A 17,772-nucleotide genomic window follows, 5' to 3' on the forward strand; every position below is an offset into this window, starting at 1 on the left:
CCGTGGGGTTTCGTCCCATACTTCCGTTCCTCAAAAAGATAGAACATGTCCTATCTTTTTGCGTAACGGCAGGATCGCCGACCCATTAAAGTGAATGGGTCCTCGATACGCTGCAGCTGCCCCACGGTGGGTGTTCCTGCATTGCGGCCAGCAATTTGCGGGCCGCAGCACGGCCACGGGGCCTAAATGATACCAGTAGTCTGGCAATTGATAAATTCCCTTATTTCATATCTTTTGCTGTCAACTGGATTAATAAAGTGTTCTAATTTTTGGAGATAACGGCAAAAAGTGCACCTACCACATGGGTATGTACCTACCACTTTGGATTTGAGCTAAGTGGTACCCGACAACTCTGGGGTAAAAACAAAACTATGGACAAGAATGTCCCTTGAATTTTTCCCTCTGCAATGCGTGATGCTGGGACGCATAGTAATTACATCATTACCGCTATAGTTCTGAACGGTTTCGTCATTTTTGCTCGGCCAAGAGCTTTATGCAAGTTTTTTTTTTGGGTAGCCCCTTTCACTGAATCTCTGAAATAAGTTATTGCTCTCTCTGAGGAAGCTATGGTCAACAGAACAATTCCTACCAGCCCTAATACACTGCTCAAAAAATAAAGGGACACAAAAATAACACATCCTAGATCTGAATCAATTAAATATTCTCTGAAAATACTTTGTTCTTTGCATAGTTGAATGTGCTGACAACAAAATCACACAAAATAAAAATGGAAATCAAATTTTTTAACCCATGAAGGTCTGGATTTGGAGTCACCCTCAAAATTTAAGTGGAAAAACACACTACAGGCTGATCCAACTTTGATGTAATGTCCTTAAAACAAGTCAAAATGATGCTCAGTAGTGTGTGTGGCCTCCACGTGCCTGTATGACCTCCCTACAATGCCTGTTTATGCTCCTGATGAGGTGGCCGACGGTCTCCTGAGGGATCTCCTCCCAGACCTGGACTAAAGCATCTGCCAACTCCTGGACAGTCTGTGGTGCAACGTGACGTTGGTGGATAGAGCGAGACGTGATGTCCCAGATGTGCTCAATTGGATTCAGGTCTGGGGAACGGGGGGGCCAGTCCATAGCATCAATGCCTTCGTCTTGCAGGAACTGCTGACACACTCCAGCCACATGAGGTCTAGCATTGTCTTGCATTAGGAGGAACCCAGGGCCAACCGCGCCAGCATATGGTCTCACAAGGGGTCTGAGGATCTCATCTCGGTACCTAATGGCAGTCAGGCTACCTATGGTGAGCACATGGAGGGCTGTGCGGCCCTCCAAAGAAATGCCACCCCACACCATTACTGACCCAATGCCAAACCGGTCATGCTGGAGGATGTTGCAGGCAGCAGAACGTTCTCCACGGCGTCTCAAGACTCTGTCACGTCTGTCACATGTGCTCAGTGTGAACCTGCTTTCATCTGTGAAGAGACAGGGTGCCAGGGGCGAATTTGCCAATCTTGGTGTTCTCTGGCAAATGCAAACGTCCTGCACGGTGTTGGGCTGTAAGCACAACCCCACCCTTGTGACGTTGGGCCCTCATATCACCTCATGGAGTTTGTTTCTGACCGTTTGAGCAGACACATGCACATTTGTGGCCTGCTGGAGGTCATTTTGCAGGGCTATGGCAGTGCTCCTCCTGTTCCTCCTTGCACAAAGGCAGAGGGTAGCGGTCCTGCTTGCTGGGTTGTTGCCTTCCTACGGCCTCCTCCCACGTCTCCTGATGTACTGGCCTGTCTCCTGTTAGCGCCTCCATGCTCTGAACACTACGCTGACCAGACACAGCAAACCTTCTTGCCACAGCTCGCATTGATGTGCCATCCTGGATAAGCTGCACTACCTGAGCCACTTGTGTGGGTTGTAGACTCCGTCTCATGCTACACTAGGGTGAAAGCACCGCCAGCATTCAAAAGTGACCAAAACATCAGCAGGAAGCATAGGAACTGAGGAAGAGGTCTGTGGTTCACCACCTGCAGAACCACTCCTTTATTGGGGGTGTCTTGCTAATTGCCTAAATTTCCACCTGTTGTCTATCCCATTTGCACAACAGCATGTGAAATTGATTGTCACTCAGTGTTGCTTCTAAGTGGACAGTTTGATTTCACAGAATTTGTGATTGACTTGAGGTACATTGTGTTGTTTAAGTGTTCCCTTTATTTTTTTGAGCAAGTGTATATTGCCCAGTAGGAATTCCTCTTTTTTTTGTGATAAAGGGTGATGACTTTCCCATGCAAAAGGTTATTAGTGGAAGATGGGCTTACGAAATAATGTCTGTAAGGATACGGCCACCAGAGTCACAGAGATCCTGAGGTCCAGGAAGGTAAGGAATGATCATCTATCTCAAAGGTAAACATCAAACCAATTGTCATTGTGATTCAACTTGTTCAGCAAAATTGTGAAAGGGTTCTGTAGTGCCGTCCCCAAAGTATCAGTACATCATCGATGTACCTGCCCCAAAATAAAATGGGGAAGTGTTAAGTTCCTCCGTGAAAATGAAAGGAAAGGTCATTTGGAAGGTCATTTTCATATATATGACGTACTGCCAGGTCTTTTGATGATCTGCCTGTCAATCCTGCGCCCGAGTCTATGTATATCACGCTAGCAGCGCCCCCCTTCAAGTCTGCCTCAAACCCCTGAAGAAGCCAGGTTAGCTGGCGAAACCTGTCGGGGGCAGTTTTAGGCTTTAGGAATCTGTCGACTGTTGTCCTCGTTCTAGCATCATGCAGCAGCAATGATTATACTAGGGTGATCCATCTTCTTAGCGAGCCAGTGAATTAACTGGCCATAAGTTGAGTTGTTAGCATCACTTAAATGGGTTCTGCAGTTTTTTTAAACTGATGATCTATCCTCTGGACACCCGGGACCCCCGCCGATCAGCTGTTTGAGAAGACAGCGGCGCTCCAGGAGCACCGCTGCCTTCTCACTGTTTCCCACTGGCCCAGTGACATCACGACTTGTATCAACTGGCCTGGGCGGGGCTAAACTCTGTTCACGTGAATGGAGCTTAGCCGCGCCCAGGCCAGTGATACTAGTCATGACGTCACTGGGCCTGCGGTAAACTGTGAGAAGGCCGCGGCGCTCCTCAGGTGCCGCTGCCTTCTCAAACAGCTGATCGGCGGGGGTCCCGGGTGTCGGACCCCCGCCGATCAGATGCTGATGATCTATCCAGAGGATAAATAATCAGTTTAAACAAACTGCAGAACCCCTTTAAGTGGCAGTGCAGGGAGTGTGCACATCCCCACCACCATAAAATCACTCAGACTTGAAAGACGAGTGAGTTTGGGACACAGTCAACAGCTATTTTTATTATCTCTTTGGTTAGCTCACATTTTAGATTTTTTAATATAAAGCTAATAAAAGTTACATTTTAACACAGCTAAATATATCTGGGTCAAGCTGGGTAGTTGGCCTACTCAGGCTGTTCTTGTGAGTTTTGTTGAATACACCTATACCCAGATAGGGTCCTTCTTGGTCATTTGTAAGGTACCACTTGGAACCGAAACCAGAGTTCCGGAAATGTTTTTATTACAGTACAAATTAATTTATGAAGTTATTACCTGAGTCTCGCAGTAATCTCTTTGGAGCCAATACATTCTAATACTGTATGGAGCGCTCGCTCCGTACCGTATTGGAAAAAGTTTTATTGCAAATCGACTTCGGATGCTTCGCTTGATTTCGCTCCTACCTAGCCGCAGCCTCTTCAAACAGGCTGATCGGAGAGGGAGTCGGACCCCCTCCAGTCTGATATTGATGACCTATAGGATAGATCATCCATATTATACTCCCAGAAGAAACCCCTTTAACTGCCATGTCTTGCCAAGTCCTTAATGACCCCAGGACTACCGGTACGTCCTAACTTTAAAACTACATTGCGGCGCGGCGGGGGTTAATCGGAACAGGATGTCCGCTGAAATCATTCAGCGGGCATCCTGTCACAACGCCGGGGGGGGGGTCATGTGACTTCAGACCTGCGGTTTTCGGCTCTTACTTGCAGCGGCGGCGGGTGGTGCCATCGGGTCCCCATGCGGCTGTAGGGGGGACCCGATGGCATGGAAGGCAGCGCAATGCCTTCCTTAGGCATCAGCGCTGCCTTCCGGTGACGAGCCTGTGAAACCCAGCCCCCTGGATCTCGCAGGCCGGAAGCTGTATGAGTAATACACACAGTATTACTCATACAGCCAATGCATTCCAATACAGAAGTATTGGAATGCATTGTAAAGGGGATTAGACCCCCAAAAGTTCAAGTCCCAAAGTGAGACAAAAAATAAAGTGAAAAAAAAGTTTAAAAAATAAAGTTTTCCCCCCCAAAAATTAAAAGTTTCAAGTAAAAATAAACAAAAATGTCATTTTCCCCAAATAAAGTAAAAAAAAAAAAATGGTAAAAAATATAAAATAAAAAAAAGTATACATATTAGGTATCGCCGTGTCCGTATCGACCGGCTCTATAAACATATCACATGACCTAACCCCTCAGATGAACACCGTAAAAAAGAAAAACTGTGCTAAATAAACCATTTTTTTGTCACCTTACATCACAAAAAGTACAACAGCAAGCGATCAAAAAGGCGTTTGCCCACCAAAATAGTACCAATCTAACAGTCACCTCATCCCGCAAAAAATGAGCCCCTACCTGAGACAATAAAAGCTGTTATTGTGTAAAACTTACATAAATAAATAAAAAGTATACATATTAGGTATCGCCGCGTCCGTATCGACCGGCTCTATAAAAATATCACATAACCTAACCCCTCAGATGAACACCATAAAAAATAAAAACTGTGCTAAATAAACAATTTTTTTGTCACCTTACATCACAAAAAGTGTAATAGCAAGCGATCAAAAAGTCACACTCCCCCCAAAATAGTGCCAATAAAACCGTCATCTCATCCCGCAAAAATCATACCCTTCCCAAGGTAATCGCCCAAAAACTGAAAAAATTATGGCTCTCAGACTATGGAAACACTAAAACATGATTTTTTTTGCTTCAAAAAAGAAATCATTGTGTAAAACTTACATAAATAAAAAAAAGTATACATATTAGGTATCGCCGTATCCGTGACAACCTGGTCTATAAAAATATCACATGATCTAACCTGTCAGATGAATGTTGTAAATAACAAAAAATATAAACAGTGCCAAAACAGCTATTTCTTGTTATCTTGCCTCACAAAAAGTGTAATATAGAGCAACCAAAAATCATATGTACCCTAAACTAGTACCAACAATACTGCCACCCTATCCCGTAGTTTCTAAAATGGGGCCACTTTTTTGGAGTTTCTACTCTAGGAGTGCATCAGGGGGGCTTCAAATTGGACATGGTGTCAAAAAAACAGTTCAGCAAAATCTGCCTTCCAAAAACCGTATGGCATTCCTTTCCTTCTGCGCCCTGCCGTGTGCCGGTACAGCGGTTTACGACCACATATGGGGTGTTTCTGTAAACTACAGAATCAGGGCCATAAATTATGAGTTTGGTTTGGCTGTTAACCCTTGCTTTGTAACTGGAAAAAAAATTATTAAAATGGAAAATCTGCCAAAAAAGTGAAATTTTGAAATTGTATCTCTATTTTCTATTAATTCTTGTGGAACACCTAAAAGGTTAACAAAGTTTGTAAAATCCGTTTTTAATACCTTGAGGGGTGTAGTTTATAGAATGGGGTAATTTCTGGTTGGTTTCTATGATGTAAGCCTCGCAAAGTGACTTCAGACCTGAACTGGTCCCTAAAAATTGGGTTTTTGAAAATTTCTGAAAAATTTCAAGATTTGCTTCTAAACTTCTAAGCCTTGTAACATCCCCAAAAAATAAAATATCATTCCCAAAATGATCCGAACATGAAGTAGACATATGGGGAATGTAAAGTAATAACTATTTTTGGAGGTATTACTATGTATTCTAGAAGTAGAGAAATTGAAACTTGGAAATTTGCCATTTTTAAAAATTTTGGGGTAAATTTGGTATTTTTTTACTTCATTTTACCAGTGTCATGAAGTACAATATGTGACGAAAAAACGGTCTCAGAATGGCCTGGATAAGTCAAAGCGTTTTAAAGTTATCAGCACTTAAAGTGACACTGGTCAGATTTGCAAAAAATGGCCAAGTCCTAAAGGTGAAATAGGGCTGAGTCCTTAAGGGGTTAAGAGACACTTGCCACATCGTATGCCACCAATAAGTAGATCAAGACTGACATTAAAAACGGTAGTGGTGTAACATACGTTTTTTTTTGTTTTGTTTTTTCATGCATTTTAAAATGTCAGAAAATAAGCCAGTGTGAAGAAGCCCTCAAAGTATTTTCTGGTTTTGGGTGGAGTCCAGTTTTTGCAGTAAATGGGGGTCATTTATCAAGTCGCAAATCTGTGTTTTTGACTGTTCATATTTATCGAATTAGACCGGAGTAAAAAGGGGGGGATTAGACCGGAGTAAAAAGCTGGTCTTAGCAAATGACCTCCCAATATGTTCATTTTTGTATTATTTTCCTTTGACCTTTTTGAAGGTTTTCTTTTCTGTTTTTGCAGCTTCTCAGAATAACTACAGAATCAACACCAACCAGGAGCTGCTCGCGATAGGTAACCTCCGAAATCCACCATGCTACGTGCGCATGGTGTGACCTGTTCTAAACCTCGTTCTGATTTTACTGTTTACGTGGTTCAGTTATGACCTATGAAGGTTGATGGCCTAATCTGTAGATTGGTGGGATCCCTGTTTGAATAGAGCGGCAGTGGAGCATGTGTTCTGCTGCTCCATTCCAAAGTCTGCGGGACTACTTTAAAGGGAATGTGTCGCCAATTTTTTTTTTTCTGCCAGTTAAAACCAAATGGCAATACATTTCCTTTTTTTTTTCTAACCTGTTTTGATCAGGATTATGAGAGCGGCCATCTTGCCGGAGCTGTTCTTAACAGCATTTAGAGAGATACTTTCCAGCAGCCATCTTGGGCCATAATGGGATGCAATGTACAGGAGAGGATCTTATTGACTTCTAGGAAAGAGTTTTCTAGGCATGCTCTGCGACCTGTGCAGGGGTCAGGAGGGAGTAGATAAGCTGTGATATCACCTATCGTGAATGGTGGATCTTATGTTATCTACACGCAGAGGTGATATCTGCCATTCTAATCCTGCCCGTAATGATGAGCAGATAACTGCAGTAAAGTGATCTGTACAGAGCAAGACATATTATTTTTTTTATTTTTTATTATTATAGATAGATATGGAAAATGAAAAATAACCACCAAATCTTTAAAAATATGTTTAACGTAAGAATATGATTTGATCAGTAGGTCATTTTCTGGTGTCACATTCCATTTAAGCAAGTAGTGGTTAAATAATACCTGCACTTTTTCGCAGACCTCTACCAGTTGCTCCAATAAAGGCTCAGAAGCACTCGGTCAATCCCTGTCTCCCCTTGTAGCTTGTAGTTACCATCTGCACCTGGAAGAGAGTGTTTCCTTCTCTGTCATACATATTTCTGAGGGACCATTCAGACGGCCGTAGGAACGGGTCTGCACCCGTTTCACATATTTTGAGGAACAGGGGCAGACCCATTGATTTCAATGGGGCTGGAAAAGATGTCCTGTCCGCATCCGTGGTTCCGTTCCGCGGCTCCATGGAAAGGATAGAGCATGTCCTATTCTTGTCCGCAATCACCGGCAAGAATAGGCATTTTCTATTATGGTTGCAGCCATGTGCGGTCCGCAAATTGTGAAACGCACACGGCCGGTATCCGTGTTTTGCGGATCCGCAATATACTGCGGCCGTCTGTATGAGGCCTAAGGATCCATAGGTTAATGGTGGTAGATTAGACTGATTTCTTTCCTATGTTCCCTTCCTATAGGACTGACAAATTTTTTGGGCTCCTTCCTCTCCGCATATCCTGTAACAGGAAGCTTTGGGAGGTGAGAAAGTTAGAAATGCATGTAAAGTCACCCTAAACGGATATTCCTCTTTCTGATTTTCTGCTTGTATTTAGAACGGCGCTTAATTCTCAGACTGGCGTGTGTACCCCGGCCGGTGGCATCCTCACAGGTGAGACTCAGCAAAGCCACAAAACAAGAACCCATTTCCCATGAACAGTATTTTCTAGCTACAGACGTAAGGTCTAGTTCACATGGTGATCAGGTCTTGAAGTTGATGTGTTAGAAGCAGGATCTGAGCGACTTTGACAGGGGTCAGATTCATAGTAACATAGTTTATAAGGCTGAAAAAGACATCTGTCCATCCAGTTCGGCCTGTCATCCTGCAAGTTGATCCAAGGGAAGGCAAAAAAAAAAGTTAGAAGCCGATTTTCCCCACTTTAGGGGAAAAAAAATTCCTTCCCGACTCCGATCATGCAATCAGAATAAGGCCTCATGCACACAACTGTATGTATTTTGCGGTCCGCAAAAAACGTATCCGCGAAAATTAAGGATGACGTCCGTGTGCATTCCGTATTTTGCGGAACAGAAAAGCTGGCCCCTAATAGAACAGTAGGACAATAATAGGACATGTTCTATCTGTTTGCGGAACGGAAATACGGAAACGGAATGCACACAGAGAAACTTCATTTTTTTTTGCGGATCCATTGAAATGAATGGTTCCGTATACGGTCTTCAATAAAACGAAACAGACAAGAAAAGAAAATACGTTGGTGTGCATGAGGCCTAACTCCCTGGATCAACGACCCCTCTCTAGTAGCTATAGCCTGTAATATTATTACACTCCAGAAATACATCCAGGCCCCTCTTTTAGTGAGTTCTCCATCACCACCTCCTCAGGCAGAGAGTTCCATAGTCTCACTGCTCTTACAGTAAAGAATCCTCTTCTATGTTTGTGTAGAAACCTTCTTTCCTCCAGACGCAGAGGATGTCCCCTCGTCACAGTCACGGGGATAAATAGATGATGGGATAGATCTCTGTACTGACCCTATATATATTTATACATGGTTATTAGATCTAGGGTTGTCACGATACCAAAATTTTAATTAGATTTCAATACCATAAAAAAGGATTGCGATACTTTACCATTCGATACCACGCAAAAAAAATAAAACACCAAAAAAGCCGCGTGCATTTCTGCATTTTATGGAACGTCGGCCCATAATAGAACAGTCCTATCCTATTTTTTGGGGGGACAAGGTGACTAAAAATGTCGAATTGCCATCGATATTTTTAATTATTTTAATAATTTGGACTTTTCGGGCGTGGCGATATGTAATATGTTTATTTATTTATTGTTTATATATTTTATATACTTAACTTTTTTTTTCACTTTTTATTTAATAACTATTTCCCCCTTAGGGGCTAGAACCTGGGATCTTTTGATTGCTTGTCCTATTTACCCTATTAGAGACTAAAGTCACAGAAAATAATGCACTATAGTAAAAGATGCAAACATAACATATGGACTAAGCCCTCACTCTAATGATCAAATCTGAGACTCTTAGCCAATACATTTTGATCAAAATAGGACTTCACTCTCTCCCTGTGCCCTGGGCATAGTACACACAGCAGCAGGGAGCTGACCATGGCAGCCAGGGCTTCAGTAGCGTCCTGGCTGCCATGGTAAGCGATCGGAGCCCCAGGATTACACTGCTGGGGCTCCGATCACAACTGCCACTGCACCACCAATGAAGAGGGGGGGGGGGGACCCTGTGGTCACTGCTACTAATGATTTAATTTTGGGGGAGGGGGGCACACTGCACCACCAATGATTTAATACTGGTGGGGCGCACTGCGCCACCAATGATTTAATGCTGGGGGGTTGGGGGGGGCGTGCTGCGCCACCAATGATTTAATACTGGATGGGCACACTGCACCACCAATGTTTTTAAACCATTAGTACAAATACAGGAGGCGGGTGCCGGCGGCAGAATCACATAGCTGGCACCCGACCTCTATGACAGGGAGCTGCAATCAGCAGCAGTTAACCCCTCAGGTGCCCCATGTGACATATAAACTTCTGATCTTTCATTGCGGATTACAGTACCTGCAAAGTGGATGAGATTTTACAAATTCTCATCCACACACTGCGAAAAAAAAATCTACCTTTAAAACCTGCACATAACTTGACCTGTGATGCACATTGTAAATCTGCCACAGATTTTTACCCTTTGCAGTGTAGAAGATGACTTGACCATGCGCCAAAACTGTGCCAGAATTTTGGGAAAAAATTAATCCAACTTAGGGTCCATTCACACATCCGCAGTGTTTTGCGGATCCGCAAAACACCGGGCCGACACCCCAATAGAAATGTCTATTCTTGTCCGCAGCTGCAGACAAGAATAGGACATGTTCTATTTTTTCCGGAGCGGCGGACCGGAAGTTCGGGGCACTATTCTTCATCTACACGGCAGCACTCAGCTTCAAGGAAGCCTAGAGAACCCCTTGAAAGGAGTGCCAAGTTAGATTTGGAAAAAAAACAGGGACACGATTAGAATAATAAAAAAAAAATTTATAAACTATACATGCTGTCCGGAACCCCCTTCCCATTCCAGGCCACCGCTGCACCGTCCTCCCCAGCGGCTTTGCTGTTGAGACATGTCTGTATATCGCACGTGACTGCTGCAGCCAATCAGTGTCCTCACAATCTCATTCCATATACTGCTGAAGCCATTGTTGGCTGCAGCAGTCGTGCCGTATACACTGCGTGCAGAATTATTAAGCAAATGGAGTATTTTGACCACATCATCCTCTTTATGCATGTTGTCTTACTCCAAGCTGTATAGGCTCGAAAGCCTACTACCAATAAGCATATTAGGTGATGTGCATCTCTGTAATGAGAAGGGGTGTGGTCTAATGACATCAACACCCTATATCAGGTGTGCATAATTATTAGGCAACTTCCTTTCCTTTGGCAAAATGGGTCAAAAGAAGGACTTGACAGGCTCAGAAAAGTCAAAAATAGTGAGATATCTTGCAGAGGGATGCAGCACTCTTAAAATTGCAAAGCTTCTGAAGCGTGATCATCGAACAATCAAGCGTTTCATTCAAAATAGTCAACAGGGTCGCAAGAAGCGTGTGGAAAAACCAAGGCGCCCATGAACTGAGAAAAGTCAAGCGTGCAGCTGCCAAGATGCCACTTGCCACCAGTTTGGCCATATTTTCAGAGCTGCAACATCCTGGAGTGCCCAAAAGCACAAGGTGTGCAATACTCAGAGACATGGCCAAGGTAAGAAAGGCTGAAAGACGACCACCACTGAACAAGACACACAATCTGAAACGTCAAGACTGGGCCAAGAAATATCTCAAGACTGATTTTTCTAAGGTTTTTGGACTGATGAAATGAGAGTGAGTCTTGATGGGCCAGATGGATGGGCCCGTGGCTGGATTGGTAAAGGGCAGAGAGCTCCAGTCCGACTCAGACGCCTGCAAGGAGGAGGTGGAGTACTGGTTTGGGCTGTATCATCAAAGATGAGCTGTGGGGCCTTTTCGGTTGAGGATGGAGTCAAGCTCAAACTCCCAGTCCTACTGCCAGTTTCTGGAAGACACCTTCTTCAAGCAGTGGTACAGGAAGAAGTCTGCATCCTTCAAGAAAAACAGGATTTTCATGCAGGACAATGCTCCATCAACACGCGTCCAAGTACTCACAGCGTGGCTGGCAAGAAAGGGTATAAAAGACGAAAATCTAATGACATGGCCTCCTTGTTCACCTGATCTGAACCCCATTGAGAACCTGTGGTCCATCATCAAATGTGAGATTTACAAGGAGGGGAAAACAGTACACCTCTCTGAACAGTGTCTGGGAGGCTGTGGTTGCTGCTGCCGCAATGTTGATGGTTGAACAGATCAAAACACTGACATAAATCCATGGATGGCAGCTTTTGAGTGTCCTTGCAAAGAAAGGTGGCTATATTGGTCACTGATTTGTTTTTGTTTTGTTTTTGAATGTCAGAAATGTATATTTGTGAATGTTGAGATGTTATATTGGTTTCACTGGTAAAAATAAATAATTGAAATGGGTAATATTTGTTTTTTGTTAAGTTGCCTAATAATTATTGCACAGTAATAGTCACCTGCACACACAGATATCCCCCTAAAATAGCTAAAACTAAAAACAAACTAAAAACTACTGTCCAAAAATATTCAGCTTTGATATTAATGAGTTTTTTGGGTCATTGAGAACATGGTTGTTGTTCAATTAATAAAATTAATCCTCAAAAATACAACTTGCCTAATAATTCTGCACTCCCTGTACGTGCATGTCATTGCTGCAGTCTAAACCTTCCACCAACGAGGAGGATAGGAGTGGTGTTATGCCTCTGCTGTATAACTAGAAAAACTACTGTATAGAAGATGAAATGTAATTCCATTTTCCATGTCTTTGCAGGGCTGATAGTGATCTTTTCACTCGGATACCTCACTCTCTATTCTTCTACATTCCCAAAGCCGCTCTTGCTGCGGTCATCATCTGCGCAGTGTGGCTCCCAGGTTTGACTTGGGAATCTGCAAAACTTTGTGTAAAGTTAAAAGTAAGTACTAAAAGAAAAATGGTCAGATATTGACCTGCAGGGTAGCCACCCATAGGTGGTAGCGCTAGAGAACAGGTAGACTTCTTCCTATTGGTGAAGAGGCTATTTTGCATTGATTGATGTTTCCCCCATGGTGATAGTCCTGAAACCTCCTACCAGGTAGATTGCTGCAACCAAGTAGTCATAGTCTGTAATCACCTTAAAGGGGTATGGCTCATCAGAAGATGATATAGTATTTATATTAGAAACCTAGGGAGTCCTTTATTAAGACGTTTTAGACTCCGTCTTGGATCCACGGGAGTTATGAAAAGGCCGCCGGCCTCTTCATCACTTCGCGCATCTAAATGTAAAAGCTGGCTGCGACTTTTCTCCGCTCACGCCAGGTCTAAAAAAGTGGGCATGGCGTGGGTCCGGGAAAGGTCGCAGATTGAGGGTGCAACTATTGCGCCGCAATCTGCGTCTGAAATACTCCTAAAAAGGCGGATTTCAGGTTGATAAAATGTCGCTCATAATTTTTGTTTCAATTTTAAATGATAGTAAAAAAAAAAAAATGTTGAATATCATGTTTTTCGCAGTAGACATTGGAGCACATACAATAAGCTGACTTTTTCAGCAGCTCACTGGTCAGCTTTGCTGGTAGACCGGGACAGAGTCAACAGAGGGTGGAGGGATTTAATGTCTGGCGTATGTATTGGCAAAGCCCTAGCTAAGAAAGGACAGCAACACTATACACACCCATAAGTCTTAGCATTATCTACTCGGCCACTATTTTTGGGGGTTGGGGCTGTATTCCATCTCTTCCCAAAAACCCTGCAGATCTGCAGCTTACAGCAGATTAATGTAATGAGTACAACTGCATGCAGCCAATAGCAGTCAGTTTTGTAAACGGCGCTCAGGAAGGTTCAATGGGGATCCCCTGTTTAAAGGGGTTTTCGGGGCGTTTGATATTAATGACTTATCGTCAGGATAGGTCATCTGTACCTGATCGGTGGGGGGTCTTGACTCTCTGGACCCCTGCCGATCAGCTGTTTGAAGACGCTTATTAGCACTGCAACACCGTCAATTGGCTGTGCTTGGCATGGCAGCTCAGCCCCATTCACTTGAATGGGATTAAGCTGTGCCTGGGCCTGTGATGGCTAACCTCCGGCACTCCAGCTGTGGTAAAACTACAACTCTCAAAATGCACACTTGGCTTGGCTGTTCTCAGAACTCCATAGAAATGAATGGAGCATGCTGGGAGTTGTAGTTTCACCACAGCTGGAGTGCCGGAGGCCATGTGATCTGACTGGCTGAAGAAGAGGCTGCGGCACTCACGGAACGCACTGTGGTTTCTTCAAACAGCTGATTGTTGGGGGATGCCTGGAGTCGCTCAGACCCCTACTGAACAGATATTGATTAATATTAAACATCGAAGCTCAGCTTCATTCACTTCAATGGAGCTGGGCTGCGCCTAGATCATGTGACCATTGAACAGGATGTCACATGGCCTAGCCAAAGCTACAAGATGGCGGGGGTCCCGGGTGTCGGACCCCCCACCGATCAGATACTGATGACTTATCCATATCTGAAAAATGGTGAGGAATTGAAACACAAATGATATTACAAACTTGTAGAGCTTTTCATGTATACAGCAAATAAGTTGTATTCACCTAGAACTGGAAAACCCCTTTAACGTCTATGGCACACTGACGAAAGAAAAGTGAACAAGAGAAAAATGAGATTGATGTCCCAGGACATGGCCGATTACTGGATTAAATAGAGCGTTCGGAACGTATTTGTTGCAGCTGACATCTGACTTTGCTGTGGAGAACGGGGCATGTCTCCTTGAATTATACATCTATCATGTGTTATTGTGTGCAGGAATAACAGCTATATGGGTCACCTTCATCAGGACTAGTGATGACCAGTTCGCATTGTTCGCCAGCGAACATATGCGGGCTGCCATCTTTTTTCACAAGTTCAGCGAGGCACAGGTAAGCCCTTAACTGTGCGCGAGCCGGTCTGAAAACAAGTGCGGTCAGCGGGAGCAGGCAGTTCCGAGAACAGCCACCGGGGGCCTTCATCGGGCTGTTCTCAGAACTGCCTGCTCCCGGTGACCGCATTTGTTTTCAGACCTGCTCACGGCACAGGCACAGGTAAGGGCTTTACCTGTGCCTCGCCGGATTTGTGAAAAAAGATGGCAGCCCGCATATGTTTGCGGGTGAACAATGCGAACTGGCCATCACTGATCAGGACACTTACTTAAAGGGGTTGTCCAGCTATTATTAAGTGATCATTACCTGTTCGGTGGGTGTCCAAAATCCTGCATCCCTGCTGATCACCTGTTCAGGTATACCTCCGTCACCACAGCACTGTCATCTGTGTACTGGAGGGAGCTCATTACTAAAGTACTGCCCGCTATGAAGTCAATGGGAGCAGAGTTGCAGTGACAACTTCTGTCCATCTACACAGTTAACGGTGCTGTGTAGTCCCAGTGACGGAGGGATCCGGGATATAGGACCACTACCCATCAATGCTGAGGATAAGTCATCACTTAAAGAGGTTTTCCGACTCTTACTAACTTTAGGTCATCAGTATCTGATTGGTGGTAGGACCCCCGACAATCAGCTGTTTGAGAAGACCGTGACTTTCCAGTGAGCGCCGCAGCCTCCTCACAGCTTGCCAAGCACAGCACCGTACATTGTATAGTGGCTATGCTTCGTATATCAGCTCAGCCCCATTAACTTGACCAATGAACGTGACGTCGCGGTAAGCAATGATAAGGCCGCGGAGCTCACAGACACGCCGGTGCCTTTTGAAACAACTGATCTGCGGGGGTCCCGGGTGTCAGAACCCCACCGATAAGATACTGATGACCTATGCAGAAGAATGGTCATCGGTTAAAAAGTTGGACAGCCCCTTTAAAACTAAGGCTATGCTCAGGATTCACTGGAGACACCTGAGGCTGACACTGATTTCTGCCGTGGTTGTGCCATTGATGTATCGCGGATCCACACGAGGATTACCCCATTGTTATTCATTTGGACTGCTGACCATTCCCTGCCCACGCCACACCCACAATTTTAGACCTGGCGTGAGCGGGGCGTATTTCAGATTAGTAAAATGACCCCAGAATCCAAGCTTGAATTTTCATCAGATATGTGACCTGCATTTACCAAATTTGGCATGTTTCATAATTTATGGCCCTTGCATTTTTTTTGTAGGGCGCAATGTGGCATCATGGGGCCATGCCACCATTGGCTAGTATGGTCATGTGACCTCAATAGCAGTGATGGGGTAAAGCAGCCGGCCATGCACTCAAAAAAGTATTATTCATACCTGTATTTTTTTTCCTGACATTCGCTTGTAAAGAGGTTTTCTAAGTCCCCCCCAGATATTAGAAAACCCCTTTAATGGTATACAGGAGGCTGTAGAGCAGCACACGGAGTCGTAATCCAAAAATCTGCAGACCCTCCTTGCATAGTCAACAAGGGCTCTTTACTGCAGATAGGGATACTGCAGGGAAAATTGTAGAAGAGCAGCATTTAGGGTGGATTGCCACCCTTCTTCAGGAGTTGGGCGCTGTTTGATCTTCTCGACTACGTTTTGAGGACCTATGGTAGAGGGTTCCTATGAGCCCTACCTTTTGCCAAAGTTTGGTGCACCATATTCTAGGGTAGCATAGCAATGCACTATATTTTTCTGTTGGATGAAATTGGGGGCCCTTTAAGAGGTCTTTCGTTGCCCTTTACTACTCAGAGGTTGTACCGAGCCATAATACGGCCATGTGCATGAGGCCTACAGATCTTAAACATCATGGTGGACCATTACCAGATTTTACCATGCTGATTTACTCTTCTTTCAGAAATAGACCTGTTACCTTTCATGGTCACCTTCCTTCTTTCATTCTGGGAAATCCAGTACGGGATCCTCATTGGGATCCTTGTTTCGCTCATCATCCTCTGCTTTTCAATTGCAAGACCCAAGATAAAGGTAAGACCTAATAGGCATGTGAGTACATTTCTGTAGTTCATGTGTCTCTATATGCCATGTGAAATATCAAAGATTTTGATCGGTGGGGGTCCGAGTGCTAAACTGAGGAGACAGAAGCGCTCACACAGAGGACCCTCTCTCTCCACACTGCTGAAGATGAGCCCATAGAACAGGCATCCTCACACTGCAGCGCTCCAGCTGTTGTAAAACTACAACTCCCACAATGCCCTGCTGTAGGCTGATACCTGTAGGCTGTTCGGGCATGCTGGGAGTTGTAGTTTTGCAACAGCTGGAGGGCCGCAGTTTGAGGATGCCTGCCATAGACTTTCAGTTGAACCCGTCTCCAGCAGTGAGGAGAGGCAGCGCTCTGTGTGAGTGCCCCCACCAGTCAAAACCTTTTCTATGTCACTATGACGTATCAAACGTTTATTAAAAGTACAGGGACACTTGAACTAGGTCAAGATCTCTGCTTGCAGTCATTCAATAGGAATCTCTTTCCCAGGTGGTCGATCCAAACGGCTTAACATTGATGATCATGAGTGGTCTTAGTTTCCCAGCTGTGGAATATCTGAGGGATGCTGTTCATGAAAAAGCATTTACAGGTAATTAAGTTATTTCCTATCGCCTTGTCATTGAGGAAACTCTATGGCGCTGTTATTTGGGCACCTTTACTTCTAATTAAAGGGTAAGCGAGCCGTAGGATAGGTCATAAATATCAGATAAGCGGGGGCATGACTCCCAGCACCGCCGCCAATGACTTGTTTGAAGAGACCGCGGTTCTCTTGCGATTCCTGTTTTAGCTGCACACCTGAGGATAGGTTATCAATATGAGAAAACCGGACAATATTGTTCACCATCTGCAGGGGCAGCCAAGTAAAGCTACCATGCAGGGCACCCTTCAGCATAGCACCAGGCCCCAGTATGATTAATTCATATTATTTAAAGGGTTTTCCCATCTGATAGTTGCGGGTCCCATCCCGGCGAGAACGGAGCAGGGAAAGGTGGTGGAGGGCGTACTGCGCATGTGCTGCCGCCTTCCATTCATTCCTATGGGGCCTTCAAAATATCTGAGCGCTGGCTCGGCTATGTCCGTCGGCCCCATAGAAATTAATGGGAGCGGTGGTTGCGCAAGCGCGGTGTGCTCCCATTCACTTGTATGGGGAGAGCGCTTGGCGGTGGCTTGTCTTCCAAAGATGTGTTGATGCCAAACAATTTGTCATTCGACGTATACTCCACACCATATCCCAGGAAGATGAGGATAAGGTTCTGTGTGGGCTCGTTCCCTCTCCATCATGTGTAGAGCTCAGGAATGCTCTCTCCTGGAGGTATCTATGCCCTGACACTTGCTGAAGACGTGGGCA

At 44.6% G+C, this 17,772-nt stretch overlaps 1 protein-coding gene across 1 annotated transcript in view; it reads left to right on the forward strand.

Moving 5' to 3' along the window:
* SLC26A11 (solute carrier family 26 member 11) overlaps positions 1-17,772 on the forward strand; it is a 62,407-nt gene that overhangs the window by 22,906 nt on the left and 21,729 nt on the right. The window contains 8 exon segments of the mRNA XM_040435123.1: positions 6,516-6,566; positions 7,829-7,889; positions 7,964-8,019; positions 12,298-12,330; positions 12,333-12,385; positions 12,388-12,439; positions 16,284-16,411; positions 16,914-17,013. Of these exon segments, the coding sequence (XP_040291057.1) occupies positions 6,516-6,566; positions 7,829-7,889; positions 7,964-8,019; positions 12,298-12,330; positions 12,333-12,385; positions 12,388-12,439; positions 16,284-16,411; positions 16,914-17,013 (534 nt within the window).

Source organism: Bufo bufo, chromosome 6 (assembly GCF_905171765.1).
Source record: "Bufo bufo chromosome 6, aBufBuf1.1, whole genome shotgun sequence".
In the NCBI taxonomy this organism is placed as follows: Eukaryota; Metazoa; Chordata; class Amphibia; order Anura; family Bufonidae; genus Bufo; species Bufo bufo.